Source organism: Monodelphis domestica, chromosome 2 (genome assembly GCF_027887165.1).
Source record: "Monodelphis domestica isolate mMonDom1 chromosome 2, mMonDom1.pri, whole genome shotgun sequence".
Taxonomy (NCBI): Eukaryota; Metazoa; Chordata; class Mammalia; order Didelphimorphia; family Didelphidae; genus Monodelphis; species Monodelphis domestica.
Window position 1 is genome coordinate 539,930,817 of NC_077228.1, and position 17,861 is coordinate 539,948,677.

The 17,861-nt window shown below is 40.9% G+C and overlaps 1 protein-coding gene across 1 annotated transcript in view; it reads right to left on the reverse strand.

The window, feature by feature from the left end:
* Positions 1 to 17,861, reverse strand: part of LOC103093117 (aryl hydrocarbon receptor-like) — an 87,042-nt gene that overhangs the window by 21,173 nt on the left and 48,008 nt on the right. Inside the window, exon 7 of the mRNA XM_056814789.1 lies at positions 1,617 to 1,750. Within this exon, the coding sequence (XP_056670767.1) occupies positions 1,617 to 1,750 (134 nt within the window). The remainder of the gene's footprint in view (positions 1 to 1,616; positions 1,751 to 17,861) is intronic.

Consider the following 17,861-nt stretch of genomic DNA (forward strand, 5'->3'; position numbering starts at 1 on the left):
AGCAGAGGGGCGAGGATTAGGCTGTTGGGGTTAAGTGACTGACCCAGGGTAGTTCAGCTAGAAAGTGTCTGAGGCCAAATTTGAACCCAGGATCTCCCAACTCCAGGGCTGGCTCTCAAACCACTGTGCTACCTAGCTGCCTCCAGGAAAATTCTTAACATGCAGGTAGAGGCTTGTCTCTGGCTTCATTTAAATTTCTGTTTCTCTCTAGCTGACTCCTGAGCTATAGTTGGACAAACAGCTTACATGGCCCCAGTGGATGCCAGCCTCCAATGTCTCTTTTTTCCCCCATTTTCACTTAAGTTTCCTTTGCGGCATGAACTCAGCAATCCCCAATGAGTTTCCCAATCTACAAAGATTACACATAGGGAGCTCTCGAGCCTTTCTTTTGACGTGTACGTTACATTTCCAAAGGCAGGAACAAAGCTGCCCTGCTGACCACCCTCTTAAGATCAACCCTACAGGTGCCGCCATGTCAGCATGTCTCACGTGGGAGTCTGAGCATCAGTGCCCAGAGGAGATCCAGAAATCTTCCTTTTTAGTTAACTTCTTTAGCTACCCGTAGAAACAACTTGGACAACTGTTTCGGGACATTTGGGGATGCAGATGTTTCCCTCCCCCTCCCAGGGCAACGTATAGTCTGATATGGGGTATAGCAATACTTTCATGCAATAAATATTTCAAGAAAAGCTGTCAGAACTCCAGATTAAACCCAGGAAGCTGTTCGTTTGTCTTCCCCTCACACTTTTCCATGCATCTCCTTTCCAAGTGGCTGAACATTTCCTGAGCAATATAAACAGAAAATTGATTGGACAGATGACATCGAGGCAGGGTAATACCCTGGAAAAGAGTTCTGGGTTTTCAACACAAGGGGCTGGGTTAAAGCCTTACTTACCTCCTTTGGTTACTGCCTCAGTGACCTTAGACCAGTTCCTTAACCACTCTCAATCTCATTTTCTCCATCCGTCTAGTGAGACTGCTCGATGGTTTAATGGATGCATTGTGGGACTTGGGGTTGGGAAGATCTGAATTCAAAGCCTTTCTCAGATACTTAGGAGCTATGTGACCCTAGGCAGGTCATCTAATCTTTCTCACCTTCCTTTTTCTCATCTGTTTAGTGAGGATAATAATAATGGCCTCTACCTCCCAGAATTGTTGCTAGGATCAAATGAGATAGCACATGTACAGTGCTTTGGCATCCTTAAAGCATTAGATAAATATTATTAGAGCTTTTAAGATCCCTTCCTGTCCTTTGACCCTAAGTCCCTTCCCCATCTAGGCCTCTCACTCCTGCTCTGTAAAATGAGGAGATACAATAACTAATCTCCAAGATCCCTTCTGGCTCTCAAGCCTTTGGTACTCTACTGTGGTTATGAAAGCAGAGATGATCTCATAGCATTCAGGAACCAAAGGAAAATATCATTTTGGGTGGGGGGACGAGTGCAGCTACTTAGCCAAGCTAGGAAGAGTGGAACTCGAATGCCTTTGGTCATCAAGTCAAGATTCTCTTCCCTCCTGTTCCATTTGCATCACTCTTTAAGATGAATGCATTCTTGGTTGAGCGGTCTACATCCCTGTTTCCATCAATGAGCTGTAAGCCCACGGCCGTGACTTACCCGGAACCCTGACGAGTTATCAAGCAGGCAGCGGAAGCGGCAGACAAAACTCCGTTCAAGGAGAGCTGAGTTCTCTGGGGGAAGTTCTTCTGCTCTGTCACTGCCAACAGATGGGCTGGAGGAAGTTGTTTCACCTGAACAGCACAGAAACAGGAATGACCATGGAGTCTACCTGGCTATTTCCTCCAATCCTTGGGTTTTACTAATGAGGGCAGCATGGCCCAGTGAGGTCTGGAGAGTGGCCCAAGGCCACGTTGCTCCTTCTCAGCTGCCACTCCATGTGTCAGTTAGGAATGACCTGCTTGTAGTAGAGGAGAGAATATAGCTCTTTGCCTCCATGAAAAAGAAACAGAATGTGAGTTCACATCTGTTGCCTGCAGGGACCCACAACAGGGACTCTGCATCTGGAACACCCTACATGGCAGGTGACCAGTCAATCAATCCACAAACATTTGTGAATCGCCTGCTGCACTCCAGGTACTAGGCTAAGCACACAACACAAGGATGAAACTCAACCCACCATGTCCTTCAGATTTAGTTCAGTTCTTGGCATCCCAAATTGGGAAATGTAGCTGCCTGCAGCCACAAATTAATATATTCATGGGTGGACACCTGAGAAAGAGATTGGAAACTGAGGCAAAATGGGTAAAGGAAAGAGAGAGAGAAAGAGCGACAAAGGAATAAAGACTCAGAGACAAGGAGTTAAAAAACACAGACTCCATCGTGTATGCTCCGCTGATGGTATCGAGAGAGAGAGAGAGAGAGAGAGAGAGAGAGAGAGAGAGAGAGAGAGAGAGAGAGAGAGAGAGAGAGTCCTGCACATGTTCCCAAACTTTTATTGAAAAATAGTGAGAGGTAGCTATGAACATGTGACATGGCATAGGATTTAACACTGGCTCAATTGACAATCACATAATCATGGAGGAGGAGGTTAATCAAACTTGTGACTTGGTAAGGAGTGTGGTCTAACAATGAGGTAGCTGGGACCCTCTGGCAGCTAACACCCTGCCCAGGAATTCTTTCGACCTTTGGGCTGAAGATTTAGAAATTCAATGATCAATAAGTAATGTGACCTTGCATCTGGCATATGAGCACTTAGGTCACAATATCAATGCATCAATGAGACTTTCAACATGAGAATAGACCTGGGATGCTACAGGAAACAAGTTGATAGGCTGGAGAGCAACCTGATGAAGGCAAATGAGGCTGAAAGACCTTGGGTCTAGACCTTGTTAATGAATGCATGGGTGAAAAAACATGTATTAAGTACTTATTAGGCTCTAATCTGGCCCTCAACAAACCAATACTCTGCTGTTGGAAATGAGGCAGAGGAGGGCGAGATGCTTCTAGCCAATCAATGAATAAGCATTTTTTAAGGGGTTACTATGGACCAGTCACCATGCTAAGTATTATAAATACAAGGAATACGAAAACAAGATCCACAGTCTCTGAAATCAAGGAGCTTACATTCTTCTGAGAGATGCCCCAACCCAATCAATGAACAAGCTACAGAAATGTAAAGGCAGGGAAGATACAAAATACTTTTCAGATGGGGCGAAGGACCCAAATCATCTAGAGGATCATGAAGGACCCATGTGGGAGGGAGGGTTTGAGGTGAACCTAATGGAAGCTCAGGATGCTAGCAGGCAGAGGTGAGGTGGGAGAGAATTCCATGTACAGAGAATGGAAGGAACCCGTGCAAAGGCAGGACTGGAGGAAAATGTGTGAGGAATGACCCATGTATGCATGGAAGAGAACTGGGAGAAGAGAAATGTAAAAGTACCCTAGAAAGACAGGCTGGGGCCAGACTGGGAAGAACTTGACATTTCAAACAGAGGAGAGAGTCTTTGATCCCGGGGGGAGGAAGGGTAGAGCTCATTGAGTAAGGGGTGGCATGGTCAGGCCAGTCCTTTAGGAACATCCCTATGGGAGAAAGGAAAGATTAGAAGCAAGCAGTTTAAATAAAAGGTTGTTGCCCCAAGACTAGAGGTGAAATTTGGCACCTGCATGGCATCTTCAGTGATCCCAGGTGGCTTGTGGCCACAAGCATCCATATCAGGAATGTACCACTCCATCTGCCATTGTGGACAGCATGGTTTTGGAAGAATGAAAATAGCAAAATCTCTAAAGAGTAAGGGGCAGCAGTTCAGACCAGTTAAATAGGCTGAAACATGATAAATCAACCTGAGGAGCAACCCATCACTGAAGACAGTTGCCACCAGGAAAGCTTGGTGGTCTGGCCATGAATGAAATGCAATAGAAGGGCCCACTTGTCTCCCCAAGACCATACATGAAAAGGAAGGAGTTCTCCAATGTATTGGTGGAGTTCCCTATTGTGAATCTTTTAACTGCCACAGTTTATGGCAGACAACTAATTTAATTGCCACAGTTTATGGCTGATCACGAATTTGGTGAGAAAACCCTCAAAAAGCTTCTGTGAAATCTCTTTCCTTTCTCTCTTTATTACTTGCTCTATCAGTCAGTTTTGTTTCCTTTTTTTTAACTTGACTTCAAAAATACAGCTGCAAGAACGGGTGAGTAAAAAACCTTTCTGATTCTCTTTAAATTAAGCTGTTTTAGATCTTAGCAACAGGGCCCTAAGGTCCTGGCTAGCAAATGCCTAAATTAGGACTAGAAAATCCTGCTTCCCACGTGTTTACTTTAGAAATATGGAGTTACAGACAGTTCAGAACTTAGTTAACAACTGGAGTTTCAGTAAATACTTTGTTCTTTTCTTAGTACAAGCATTGGTCTGCAGCTTACTTAACAGCTGGCTCATCAGCCCCATGACCAATCTTATAAATACAGAATTCCTTGTCTCTCTGAAAGGGCTCATCCCATGGAACTTATGGCAAAATCTAATTGACATACTACTTTCCCTTGAGTTTTTGATTATTGTAATTTTAATATTGTATTTCCTTGAAGAACTCACTTCTCAGTCAAACCAACCAATTGCTCCCTCTAATATTCAACAAATTGAAGAACTAAATACTCGACAGGAGCTTATAGAGGAAAGTCAGGGAGAGATCGTAACTTTTATAAGAAGCATTAACAGAGAGTTAAAAACATTATCAGAATCTCTGTCCCACCCTGCTCTGGACAATAATCCTCTTAACGAACCCACCCCTCCCCCTGCCCCCTCGGCCGCAGAAAACCCACCCACTCCTCCCACTGCTCAGGCTTCCAACCAAACACAATCAACTCTAAGTTCACACCTTACCCATACTTCTGATTTTAATCCCTCTACTTCACACCTTACTGATTCCTCCAATCCAAACACCTCTGTATCCTTTCACACTTCTTCCTTGGCTCCTCCTTCTCACTCTACACAATCCACTTTAAGTTCACATTCCAACCTAAATTCACACCCTACCTCTGATTTTTCTGGCACTATGGGACAACAACAAACCCTTCCCCTTAATGTGCCCAACTCTTCCATTTCTCCTCCTTATTTGGAGTACCAAATAATTCAGATAGCTTATTTCCTTTAAGGGAAATACCCACTTTTAACAAGAATGGAAACTTGGTATCTGTAAGACATCATACACCTTTTAGCCCTGAGGATTTAAAAAAATTGAAGGAAAATCTTCCATCATTTAAGGATGAACCAATATTAATCATAAAAAAATTAGAGAACATATTCAGAACTTTTGACCCCACTTGGTTGGATGTTGAGAATTTATTAGATGCCTTATTAACAAAGAGAGAGAAAAATAATATCGTCTCTCTGGCTAATGAAAAGCGAGGTAGAAGAGGACATTATTGGCCAACTGAAGATCCACATTGGAACCCAAATGTTGAACTATATCACACAAAAGTAAACCAGGCCAGAGAAGCATTATTGACAGCCATGAGAGCTTGCTCTGATAGACCTGAAAAATGGTCAAAATTTGAAAAAAACCCAACAACATATTGATGAAACACCCTCCCAGTTTATGGACAGACTTATTGATGTAGCGAATACATATATGGACCTTGATTCATCCAGAGAAAGAGACATTAGACAAATACGTAGGCAATTTGCTAAGAATTGTTGTTCAGTGGTAAAAGACTACTTCAGAACTAGCTGTCCTAATTGGGACTCTATGGACCTTGAAGAATTAAGGAGAGTAGCAACCTATGTTTATAAAGGTTGTGTAAAAAGACCTGAGGAAGGCGATACATCAGTGGAAGATTTAAAGAAAGAAATTGAAATGTTAAAGAGATCATTGAAAAATAAGGGAGAGACAATAGCCCCTTTGCGGGAATTCACAAATAAATCAGCAACTTGCCACTTCTGTGAGAAGAAAGGCCACAAAATGATGGAATATAGAACCTTTCATAAGGTGATTGGAAGAAATACGCAGTTTAATAATAGCTTTAGAAATAATAACTATAGAAATTATGATAATGGTCATAGAAACCAGAACAACTATAATGATGATAATGGTCATAGAAACCAGAATTTTAGAAACTCTAGAAATTATAATAATGATTATGGAAATAACTATAATGAATATAGAAATAAGAACTTTAGAAACCAGAATTATAGAAATAGGAACTGGGAAAATAATGACAATGCTCCAAATGAAGAAAATGATAATACCCAACAACAAAATATAAGAAATGGAGCTCGTCCAAAAAATAGTCGAGATGCCCTTCAGGGGGGTGCCCAAGGAATATCCCAAACACAATGATGGCATCTGGGGGGGGGCTGGGGCACAGGAATCAGAGGATACAACCTTTGGTTTTCCAGACCCTGATGTCCTACTACCCGTTGTCCCTATCCACTGCCCTCCCCGTACTAATGAACCCCATGTTACCTAAAAGGTGGGTAACACTTATTATGATTGTCTCTTAGACACTGGAGCTACCAGGTCTGTATTGAAGAATGTACCAGATTTAAATTGTTATTCCGTTGATTCACAAAGTGTAATGGGAGTATCAGGAATACCCCAAAGAGTTGAAAAACTTGCCCCTAGAATGGTGTCTGTAGGACCCCTAGAGGTACAACGTTCCTTTTTTTTAATGCCTGACTCCCCTTTAAATTTGCTGTGGAGAGACCTTCTATGCAAACTCAGAGCCACAATAACTTGTTCACCAGATGGTTCTTTATCATTGGAAGTACCAGAGGTTTCTTTAAAATTACTCCTGTACTTCTCTCGGAAAACCAGGAAGCAAAAGAGCCTTCCACTTTTGAAATACCTAAGGATATACCAGAGTCTCTTTGGGCCACATCTTCTTCCGATGTAGGCTTACTTAAATCTGCTGTTCCTGTGCAGATAAAAACTAAATCTAGCCCACCTCCTTCCATCCCTCAGTATCCCCACTCAAAGGAGGCAATTGAGGGTATTACACCAGTTATTAACTCATTAATAGAACAGGGAATAATAATCCCTTGCAAATCTGAATACAACACACCCATCCTGCCAATTAAAAAACCAAAAAGAGGGCCCGATGGCAAGCACCTCTATAGATTCGTACAGGATCTGAGGGCGGTGAATAATCATGTTATAAAGAGATACTCCGTAGTTTCTAACATAAATACAATTATTTCCTCTATTCCTCGCACAGCTACATACTTTACAGTAGTAGACTTGTGTTCAGCTTTCTTTTCCATACCAATACATGAGAACTCCAGGCATATTTTTGCTTTTACCTGGAAGGGCTCACAATATTCATGGAGTCTGCTGCCACAGGATTATGTGGAAAGTCCGAGTTTATTTGAGCAAATTTTGAGCCAAGACACAGACAATATAACATTTAAAAATAGTAAATTAATCAGATATGTAGATGATCTACTCTTGGCTTCAACAGACGCAGGAACATGTCAAGAAGATAGAAAACACCTTCTTTTGGAATTGCACAAGAGAGGACATAAAATCTCGAAGGATAAAGTTCAGTGGTGTCTCCCAAAAGTAGAATATTTGGGATTCATCTTGACTGCGGGTGCTCATTATATTTCTCCAAAATGAATTGAGAATATTCAAAATTTAAGTTCTCCTACTACTAAGAAACTGTTGAGAGCAATTTTAGGAGCAACAGGGTTTTGCAGACAATGGATTCCTTGCTATGGGGAAATTACTAAACCCCTTATAGCATTAACAAAGGATTCGGTTCCGGAACCCCTCAAATTAGAGCCTGAACACTTGTCAGCTCTATCAGATCTAAAAAAGGCTATCATGTCTGCCCCTGATCTAGGCATCCCAGATTACAACAAGCCATTTAATTTGTATGTGCATGAGCGAAGAGGAGTAGCTTCTGGCATGTTAACTCAGACTTTGGGACCTTCTCAGCGCCCAATTGCTTATTATTCTGCTCAACTGGACCCAGTAGCAGCAGGAGCACCACCATGTCTTAGAGGAGTAGCTGCTACAGCCTTACCAGTAACGAAAACTGTTGATTTAGTATTAGGATGTCCATTAACAATAATGTGCCCACATGAGGTAGAAGCATTGTTGATAAAACATAGAACACAGGCATTCTCGGATCAGAGAATTACAAGATATGACATAACCTTATTAAATAGTGAAATTAAATTAAATTTAATTTAATTTAAAAAAATTAAATAGTGAAAACATTACTTTAAAACGTTGTACTACTCTTAACCCTGCCACCTTGCTTCCAGATTTACCAACTTCAGGAGAACCATTACACAATTGTGAAACATTAGTGTCCATGGCAGAAAAGCCTCAAAATAATCTCTTGGACACTCCCTTAGACAATGCAGATCTGATTTCATTTACCAATGGTTCCTCTTTTATGAGGGATGGCATACGTTACACTGGAGCTGCCGAAGTCTCAGAATTTGCCACTGAATGGTCAGCTTCACTACCTTCTAACATTAGCGCTCAAGGAGCAGAACTCATAGCTCTGGAGCAAGCTTGTATAATTGCCAAGGATAAAAACGCAACAATTTATATGGATTCTAGATATGCTTTTGGCATTTGTCACTCAGTCAGAATGTTATGGTTCCAGAGAGGATTTTTAACCTCAGCTGGAAAATCCATAGCTAATGCAGAAATTATTAATGAAGTTCTTTCTGCTCTCCAGCTTCCTGAAGCCCTAGCTGTAGTTCATTGTTCTGCCCATACAGGTGGCACTGACCCTGTCTCTAGAGGAAATGATCAAGCAGATGCCGCTGCAAAGCTAGCAGCCATAGAAGGACCGGAATTAATTTTAACATTAACAACCACTAATGATTTAAATCTACCACTTTCCTATAATGAAAAGGAAGTGGAAAAATGGAAACAAAAATTCAAAGCAAAACAGATTAATGGAGTGTGGGTGTCATCTAAAGGAAAACCCCTGCTCCCTAGAAGTTTCTATAACCAAATTTGCCAATCTATTCATAAAAATGGTCATTTTGGCACCCAGGACATCGTGGACTCTGTCAAGAGAGTATGGATAGCCCCTGGTATAACTACTATAGCCTCTAAAGTATGTTCAGCCTGCTCTACCTGCCAGGCATATAACCAACATGCATTTTGTGGAAAAGCCTTTGGTGGACGTCCTCTGGCTTACACACCTTTTGAACATCTACAGATAGATTTCATAACGATGCCAAAGGCTGGACATTATAAATTTTGTCTAGTAATTTTAGATCAACTAACCAGATGGCCGGAAGCATTTCCTGCGACCCAAGCCACGGCGGATTTTGTTGCAAAGATACTTTTAAAGGAAATTATTCCTCGCTTTGGACTACCAGCCGTATTGATTCAGATAGAGGAAGTCATTTTACTGATTCTGTCCTAAATCAGATATATTCTTGCTTGGGAATAACTCCCAAATTCCATGTTCCATATCATCCCCAGAGCTCAGGACAAGTTGAGAGGATGAACAAAGAACTAAAGACAATGATTGGAAAATTATGCACTGAGACCCATTTAAAATGGCCTGAAATTCTCCCTATGGCCCTATTTTATCTTAGAAGCAGACCTAGAGGAGACCTACATATCTCACCATTTGAGATGCTTTTTGGACATCTGCCTATACAGGCTAAACCCTTTTCCCCTGCATATACATCACTATTAGGGGGCGATATTACTATTGCTTCCTATATACAGGAGTTACAGCACAAACTACGTGAACTTCATGAATCCGGAGCTGCAGTAAAAGCCGGACCACTAGACTTTTCTATGCATGACCTGAATCCAGGAGATAAAGTTTATATTAAGAATTTCAAGCGAACTGGAGCAACTCAGCCTTCATGGGAAGGACCATTCCAAATATTGTTAACTACTCCAACATCCATAAAGATTGGAGAAAAAGACTCTTGTATTCACTGCTCACATGTGAAGAAAGCATGCATTGTAGATAATAATCCATTGACAAATGGATACTGTTTTTAGAGAACACATTGAATTACTGATTTTTTCCTTATTTTTTATTATTTCTTTTTTATTTTGATTGGAATATTTGATTTTTTTCTCATTTCTTGTACTAAAGGTAAACATAATTAATATTAATATTTTCCTGCAGTAATACAAGTTAATATATATATATATATTCTTGCTATAATGTCAATATATACCTAAAAGCTTTAAACTATGGGAACCTGCCATTTATTGATAAAATATTATAGGACTGTGATTAATGTTTGTATCTGATTCTAAAAAAAGGGGGGGGGATAAAAGACAAGGAGCACAGACTTAACCTGAATAGTGCCGAATAGAGCACACAGGAAATACTAATGTGAGACTCGAGGTTGCGACGCTTGACATACGTTAAGTTGTAGGACTTCCTTGTATCTACACTCTCTGTAAAGTACTCATACAAGTACAAAGGTTGGCTATTATGCTGGCTCCCTATATCCCTGAGAATGACAAAAAAGTCAGACAAAGGAATGAAGCTTCCCTATCAAAATAGAATTCTAGATTTTTCCTTCTTATATTATGGCAACTTCCTGTAGTCTTGGGTACAAATGTCTAAATGAAATATTACTGCATTCTGTCCTACAGACTTGTGGGACAGAAATTACTTTAAATTGGACCTATACAAGGACCTATTTTGAATTTTTCCCTTATGTTTTTTATTGTTTTTTCTCTTCTTTTGATAATTGACTCATACACCCCCATAACTCAACATTGCATTCTGAGTTGAACTGAATGTCTTTTAACACCTACTTCAGGGGGGATTGTATTTTAATTTAAAATCTAAGAATTTTTTAATTTTTTTGTTTAAGATTGTATTGTTATAAATATCCAAGACTATGAATTTTGTTCAAGAAAATATCTTCAAGAAAGAAGCTTGAAACTCCTATATCTAGAGAATGAATTGTTGCAGAAAGATGCCAGAAAATCCACACTTCATCAAGAAGATCAAGAATGAACTTTGGATATGATTGATTGAACTGAACTTTGATTGAACATTTATTGTAAATGTAAACATTTATGCCAAAAGGGACTGCCCCTAATTTGGCTTTCTGTCAAAACGCCTAGCAAAACATTGGTTTTGCTTTCTTTTCTTTTCTATTTCCTCCATCACTATTCTAATTCCTCTTAGAAAATTGAATATTGTGTATATATATAGTTAGAAGTGCATTTAGGATTACAAAATGATTATGTTAAATGATCAATGGGGAGACTAGTCTCCCAATGATCATCAGGGGGGATTGTGAATCTTGAAATTTCTCAGACTTGTGAATATTAAAAATTTCCACATTGGGGAATTCTCAATTGGAACAATTCCCTACTGGGAACATTCCACATTTGGATATTAGAACTCTACTTGGGTCAGAAATGGGAGGACCTCTACTCCACCCATACTTGGGACTGCTTTAGGGGAAAAAACTCCTTGCTAAACAATGAGGGTACTTGGGCCCATACTTAGAGTGAGGCAAAAAGTTCTTTAAGCCATCCCTATTTTTAGAAGTAATACAATGGGGTGCTAAGTACCTATTAAAAGTCAGGCAGCTTGTAAACTTGCCAGGAGCAAAGAGGTGAAAACTTATTCAGAAGTTTTCTCTGGTTCAAACTTACTAAAGGGATTAGTCAACCCAGCAGTGTTTTTTCTGATTCAAACTTACTAAAGGGATTATTCAACCCAGCAGTGAATTCAGAATGGGCTATCCCTTGGAAAACATCAACTGTGATTGGTAGATGGAAGAACTTAGGGGAGGTAACATAGGAGAAAACCCCCTATATAAGAAAAAACAGAATCTCTTATGAATCAATCCTTTTGGGAATCCTTTTGAAGAATCTCTTGAGAGAGGCTCTGGAGAAGGGAAGCTCTTGGAGGACAATCTATAAGGAGGTCTCGCTGGAACTCCTCTGAGGGGACTCTGTCCCTCTGGAGGCTCTGGAGAGAGGCCCTTTGAAACAGTCTCTGGCTGGAAGGCTCTTTGAGGAGGACTCTGGCTGGAACTCTCTCTGAGGAGACTCTGTCACTAGAATCCTTGCTTAGACAGACCTTGTGGTGAGTGATAAAAGACTGACTGACTGATCTCTCTCTCTTAAGACTCAGGTCTAGGCCATGTTGGCTTGAGGCCCTTCATACTTATTCCTTTCTTACTCTCTCTCTCTTTAATTCCTCATTGTATTATTAATTAAATACTCTATAAAACCCAGTTGACTTGGGTATATTCATAATTGGGAATATTTCCCTGGTGACCACCTTATATTTGATTTAAAACAAAACACTGTAGTGAAACATATTTTCTGCGGTCACAAATTTACTCACCCACTCTTATATCTATCACAATTTATATCTTCAACCATTTTAACTCTTTTAATCACCACATTTTATGACCATAACTCTTTTAATTCTTACAATTTAAGTCTTCCACTATTTTACTCACTACAGTTTATGGCCTTCCAACTATTTTAAATATAACAGTTTATGGCATCCACTCTTTTAACTGCCACAGTTTATGGCAGACAACTAATTTAATTGCCACACTATGGAGGTTCATGGAGCAACATGGACAAGAACTACATTGATGGAAAGAGGTTTCCAGAGGAGTATCCCAGGGAATCTGTCCCAGGTCCGCTGATGAAAAAGATTTATTTTGTCAATGACTTGGATGACAATATATGTCAGATTTGCCAATGACACAAAGTTAAGAGGAATAGCTAACACTGAGTGGCAGTGTCAGGACTCATAAAGATCTTGACAGGGCAGAGGATTGAACTAAATCTATTAAGATGAATTTTAATATAGATTAATGTAAAATGTTATGCTTAAATTCTAGAGATTGAACTTTATAAGTTCAAAATTGTGGAGATGTGACTAAAAATTAGTTTGTCTGACAAGATCTGAAGCTTCAGGAAAACTGAAGAAAGAATTTGAATAAATATATTAATGAGAGCTCTTTTTTTATTGTAGCCCAAACTGGAAACAAAGGGAAAGCCCACCTAATGAGAAATGGCTAAACAAATGATGGCATGTGAATACAGTGGAATATTATCGTGCCTTAAGATATGATGAAATAGACAATTTCTGAGCAAAGTAGAACACCACTCTGAACCAGAACAAAATGTATGATGCTAGTGGCATGATACAGACAGATCTTCAAGCAAAGCCTAGATGATTTCTCCTTGCTTTTTGTTGAGTATAAATTCCTTAAGGGCAAAGACTATCTTTTGTTTCCTTGTGTTTATATCCCCAAAGCTTAGAACTATACGTAGCACACAATATGAAACTAATAAATAATTATAATTTCTAACCCTTACCTTTTGTCAGCATCAGTTCCAAGGTAGAAGAGAAGAAAAGGTTAGGCAACTGGGGTTAAGTGACTTGCCCATGGCCACACAGCTATAAAGTGTCTGAGGTCAGATTTGAACCTGTGAACTTCTTACTCTAGGCCTGGGTTTCTATTCACTAAGTCACACAACTACAACCATAAACATTTACCAACTTAGGATGGGAGGGAAAATTCTTGTTCAAATAATAATTGGACTAGATAGTCTCTAGACCCAGGGTGTATAAAAATGGAGATTTGAACCCCAGATTTCAATCCCCAGAAGTCCTTGCTCTAGTTCCCAAGATGCCCTCTAATCTCACTGAGATCCCCACCTGGGCGAGATCAAAATTTCTATTTAAACTGGCTGTAAAGTCTACTGAGCGCTCTCTTTCTGCTTCCGCTTCTAGGGACACGCATCTCTCAAGATGTAGTGTAAGTGAATGGGCCATTCGGCCCTCCTAGGCACGTGCTTTCTTATTTTGTATTTTCTTTATTTCTTAATCGTTAATAAACCTCTAAAAATATAATACTTCTAGCAGAGAAACTAATTTTAATTTTAACAGATGTGATCATCTGCATCAGTGAGGGTAGGGCCATCCTAGAGTGACCTTGGAGGGATTTAAACAGCACCCACCCTACACACCATATACCATCATATACACATACTATTTATTTACACGAGAGGCCAACAAGTAAGTAAGGAATTGGAGCCAGACTGGGGATGTGAACCCAAGCTGTGCTAACACAACTCCAAGACCAATTGGAAATGGAAGACCTGGAGCGCTGGCTCCCTGGCACTGAAGATTCCCAGCAGCTCTCGACCTTTGAAATTTTTTTGCCTTTTTCAATTTTGACTTTATCCTTTTCAGATACAATCAAAAAGGAAACAAGCAGAAGAGCAGGACTTGCCCAAGAGGCTCCAGGTTCTGGCTCAGGGATTTCCACCAGACTGACATCCCCACCATTTCTATATCAGCCCATAACCTTTCATTGTGACTTTTCTCTTGGGAGACTAAAGGATGTCCCTGGACTACCAGAGCTAAGAGGAATTCCAAGATGTTTTCATCTGGCCTTATTATTCAATGACAAAGAGACAAAGACTAAGTTGAAAACACATTTGCACTAGCATGCACATGCACACACACACACACACACACACACACACACACACCTTGATACCTCTCCAGTAAGCCACTGCCTCCTTCCACAGGCTTAGCTCTGTGACACAACACTGGTGAGAGTAATTGAAGGAAATGGCAGTCATCCATGTGAGTAGCAAATGCCAAGTGTATTTTTAACAGGCAAGCATCATAGAAGGCACATTGTTCTGGGCTTTCCAGCTTCTCCCTTCCCAAATCTGGTCTATTCACAACTGCCAAAATGGTTCTTCTAGTGCATAGGTCTGATCAAGGCTCCAGAGCCATCAGTGGGTCCCCATTATTTCTAGTATAAACTACAAATGCCTCAGGTTGGCATGTGTAAGAGAAGAGAAGAGACATTCTACTGGAGGAGAGAACAGTCTCTGAGAGAGACTAGCTGAAGAGAGAGTGGGAGAAGGGCAAAAAGAAAAAACTGAGAATTCTAGGAGAGAATCAGAAGCTTGAAGATCCAACTCACAACTTCACTTCTGGCTTGGGGAAGGCAGAGGAGAGAGCTGGATTCCCTGAAGCTGGGAAGAAGGCTGTTTCTTTGGAGATCTACTGTTGCTTCTGCACCCCTGAATACTTCCAATCAAACTCTCCATGGCAGCAGTCTAAAGTCCTCAGCGGGACTGTGGATTGGGACTTTTGAAGGGAGCCATTCACAGATCCCTTCCAAGGATTTCTCTCTCTGTCTCTCTCTCCCTTACGTGTCCCTGGACTCCTACATTCAAGATTTGGTTAGCTTGAAAGGAGGGACTAAAAGGCAGTTGGTAAGAAAGAGGGATCAAGGCTGATAAGCCTTGAACCCCCAGACTTTGAAGGGCCAACCTGCCAGAGGGGACAATTTGTAGGGCTTCCCTGTTAACCCACTTTCCTACCTGACATCTTTGCCATCGCCTTCCCTGCTTGTACCCCAATAAATTACCTGATATTAAGATTTAGGTCTGAGCCAGTCTCTAAACAACATAGTTAAGGGGATTGAAGATTTGGGAAGGATCACACCTCTCCCCAAAAGGGGGTTGAGTTCTAGATCTCAGGGATTCAAGATTGCCTGACCCAAGGAACTGACATCTCTCCTTGGCAGCTGAGTAGTCCTAAGACCCTGAAAGGGAGTGCCAGTTAATGTCCCTAGGGGAAGCAGAGGCATAAGAGATCATCTTGCCTCTCAAGGATAGATTGGACCTCAAAAGCCCTGGGCTTCTCTGAGGGAGGCATCTTGTCATCTCACTGAGGCATTCTCTCTCTAGTCTCCTGTCCTCCATCTCCCAGAAAACATTCTCTGGGGAGACACACTCCCCTTTCAAGGAGACAGGACTTGGCTTATCTCCCCCCAGAAGGAAGGGAGGAGAAGAATGATCTCTTCACTCTCTCAACCCCATTCCCTCTTTCTCCCCATCATCACCATCTCTTCTCCAATCCCTCCATTACACATAGAAAGTCTCCACAAGCTTGCTCCAACCTATCTTTATAGGCTTATTACACATAGCTTATGTTCATGCACACTCTATATTCCAGCAGATGTGGACTATTTTAAGGTTTCTAACCTTATAATTTGATCTTCCAGCTCCCTACCTTTTTACACACTGTTCCCCTGTGCCAGGTATATTTTTCTTCCTTCTACCCTCACCACCCACTATTGTAACAATTAAAGTAGTGGTTGGCATAAACTGTTACTCATAAAAGAGTTGTTGCCTTAAACTGTGACCACAAAGATATGTTTTTTATATTAAAAATAAAGTGGTTGCCAGGGAAAAATTCCCAAATATGGAATATACCCAAGTCAGCTGGGTTTTTATGGAGATTTTAATTAATACAAGTAAAGAATTAATGAGAGAGAGAGAGTAAGAGGAAATAATGAGAAAAGAGATAGGCCAGCCTAGGCTTTAAAGCCTTAAGAGAGAGATCAATCAGTCTTTTATCCACTCACCACAAGATTTGTCCCAAGCAAGATTCTAGTGTTCAGAGAGACACCAGTTCAGCTTCGGCAAGCTGAACTAAGTTCAGCCACCAAGCCCTTCAAGGCAGCTCTGGCAAGCTGCCTCTCTCCAATTCAGCTTTGGCAAGCTGAATCTCTCCAGAAACCTCTTTTGGCCTCCTTTTAAAGAGAATTTTCTCCTATGTCATCTCCCCTAAGTTCTCATATCTACCAATCACAGTAGACGTTTTCATAGGAGTGACCATTCTTAATTCACACCTTCTTTAGTTCTCAACTTCTCTGGGTAGACTAAAACTTCTGAGTAAGTTCACACCTCTTTGCCCCTTGCAAGTTTGCAAGTTGCCTGACCTTTTAGTGATTAATTTGACCTTCATAGGTACTTAGCACCTTTTTGTATTAGGTCTAAAAACAGACTTAGCTTAAGGGTCTTAGCTTTACTTTAAGTATGGGTTAAGTACTTTTCATTGTTCAGTAAGGAGTTAACAACTTTATCTTCCCCTAAAGTATGCTTACGTATGGGTGGAGTAGAGGTCTCACATTCCTGATCAAGTACCTTCATTGTTTAAATGGGGAATGGTCTTAACCAAATCTTATGAAGTAGGGTCTGAGAATTTTTAAGATTCACACTATCAAAGTTTAGCTTATGCCTCCTCCTCTTGGAAGCCTTCCCTGATGTCAAAGTCTTTGGTGCTCTCTCTCTTTCCCAAACTACCATGTAAATACTTATCTGTTGGTGGGTTGTGTTTCAATAGCAGGACATGGTGAGTTCCTTAAAGGCAGGGACTGATTTCCTTTTTTCTCTGGGTCCTTGGGGCCTCCCCAGTGATGGGCATACAGCAGACTCTTAGCAAATGCTTATTGGATTGGGTAGTATCATTTATTTCACCAGCGAATCATCATTTTAGCTAAGAGGGCATACAACCAACTGGACTATGAAGACCATCGATCCCTAAGAGTGGAAGGTTCGTCCTTCTGAAGGAGCAAAAAGAACTTGGGCCCTGGACTCAGGTGGCCTAGGATCTAGTCTTGGCTTTGCCATTAAACAGAGCAGTATCCCTTGGCCGAGTTATTTCCATTTTATCATCTGCAGATGGGTTAGCAGCTCCCCTACAGAGTATTATGAGAAGATCTTTGAGAGGAACCAGGACCCAAATCCAGTGCTCTTCCCAATACCACAAGGCCTCCGACTCTGGGATCAGCCCTACTGGAGAGCCTGCCGCCATTAATGAGATCCACTGGGAAACTGAACTTAGCAGAGGTGATAACAATTTGAACATTCCCCTTCCTGAGCTGATGTGGAAAGAAAACAAGATCATGTAGGCAAAGAGCTTGGCAAACCTTACAGCAGATCATCTGTAGGCTACAATGACTGCATTTCTCTTTTCAGTGGTCCTTTAAGAAACCCTTTCAACCAGTGGCAGGAACAGTCAGTGTCTGGGATAGTCAGTAGACATTTATTAAGCACCTACAATGTGCCAAGCACCAAGTTAAGCCCCGAGGATATA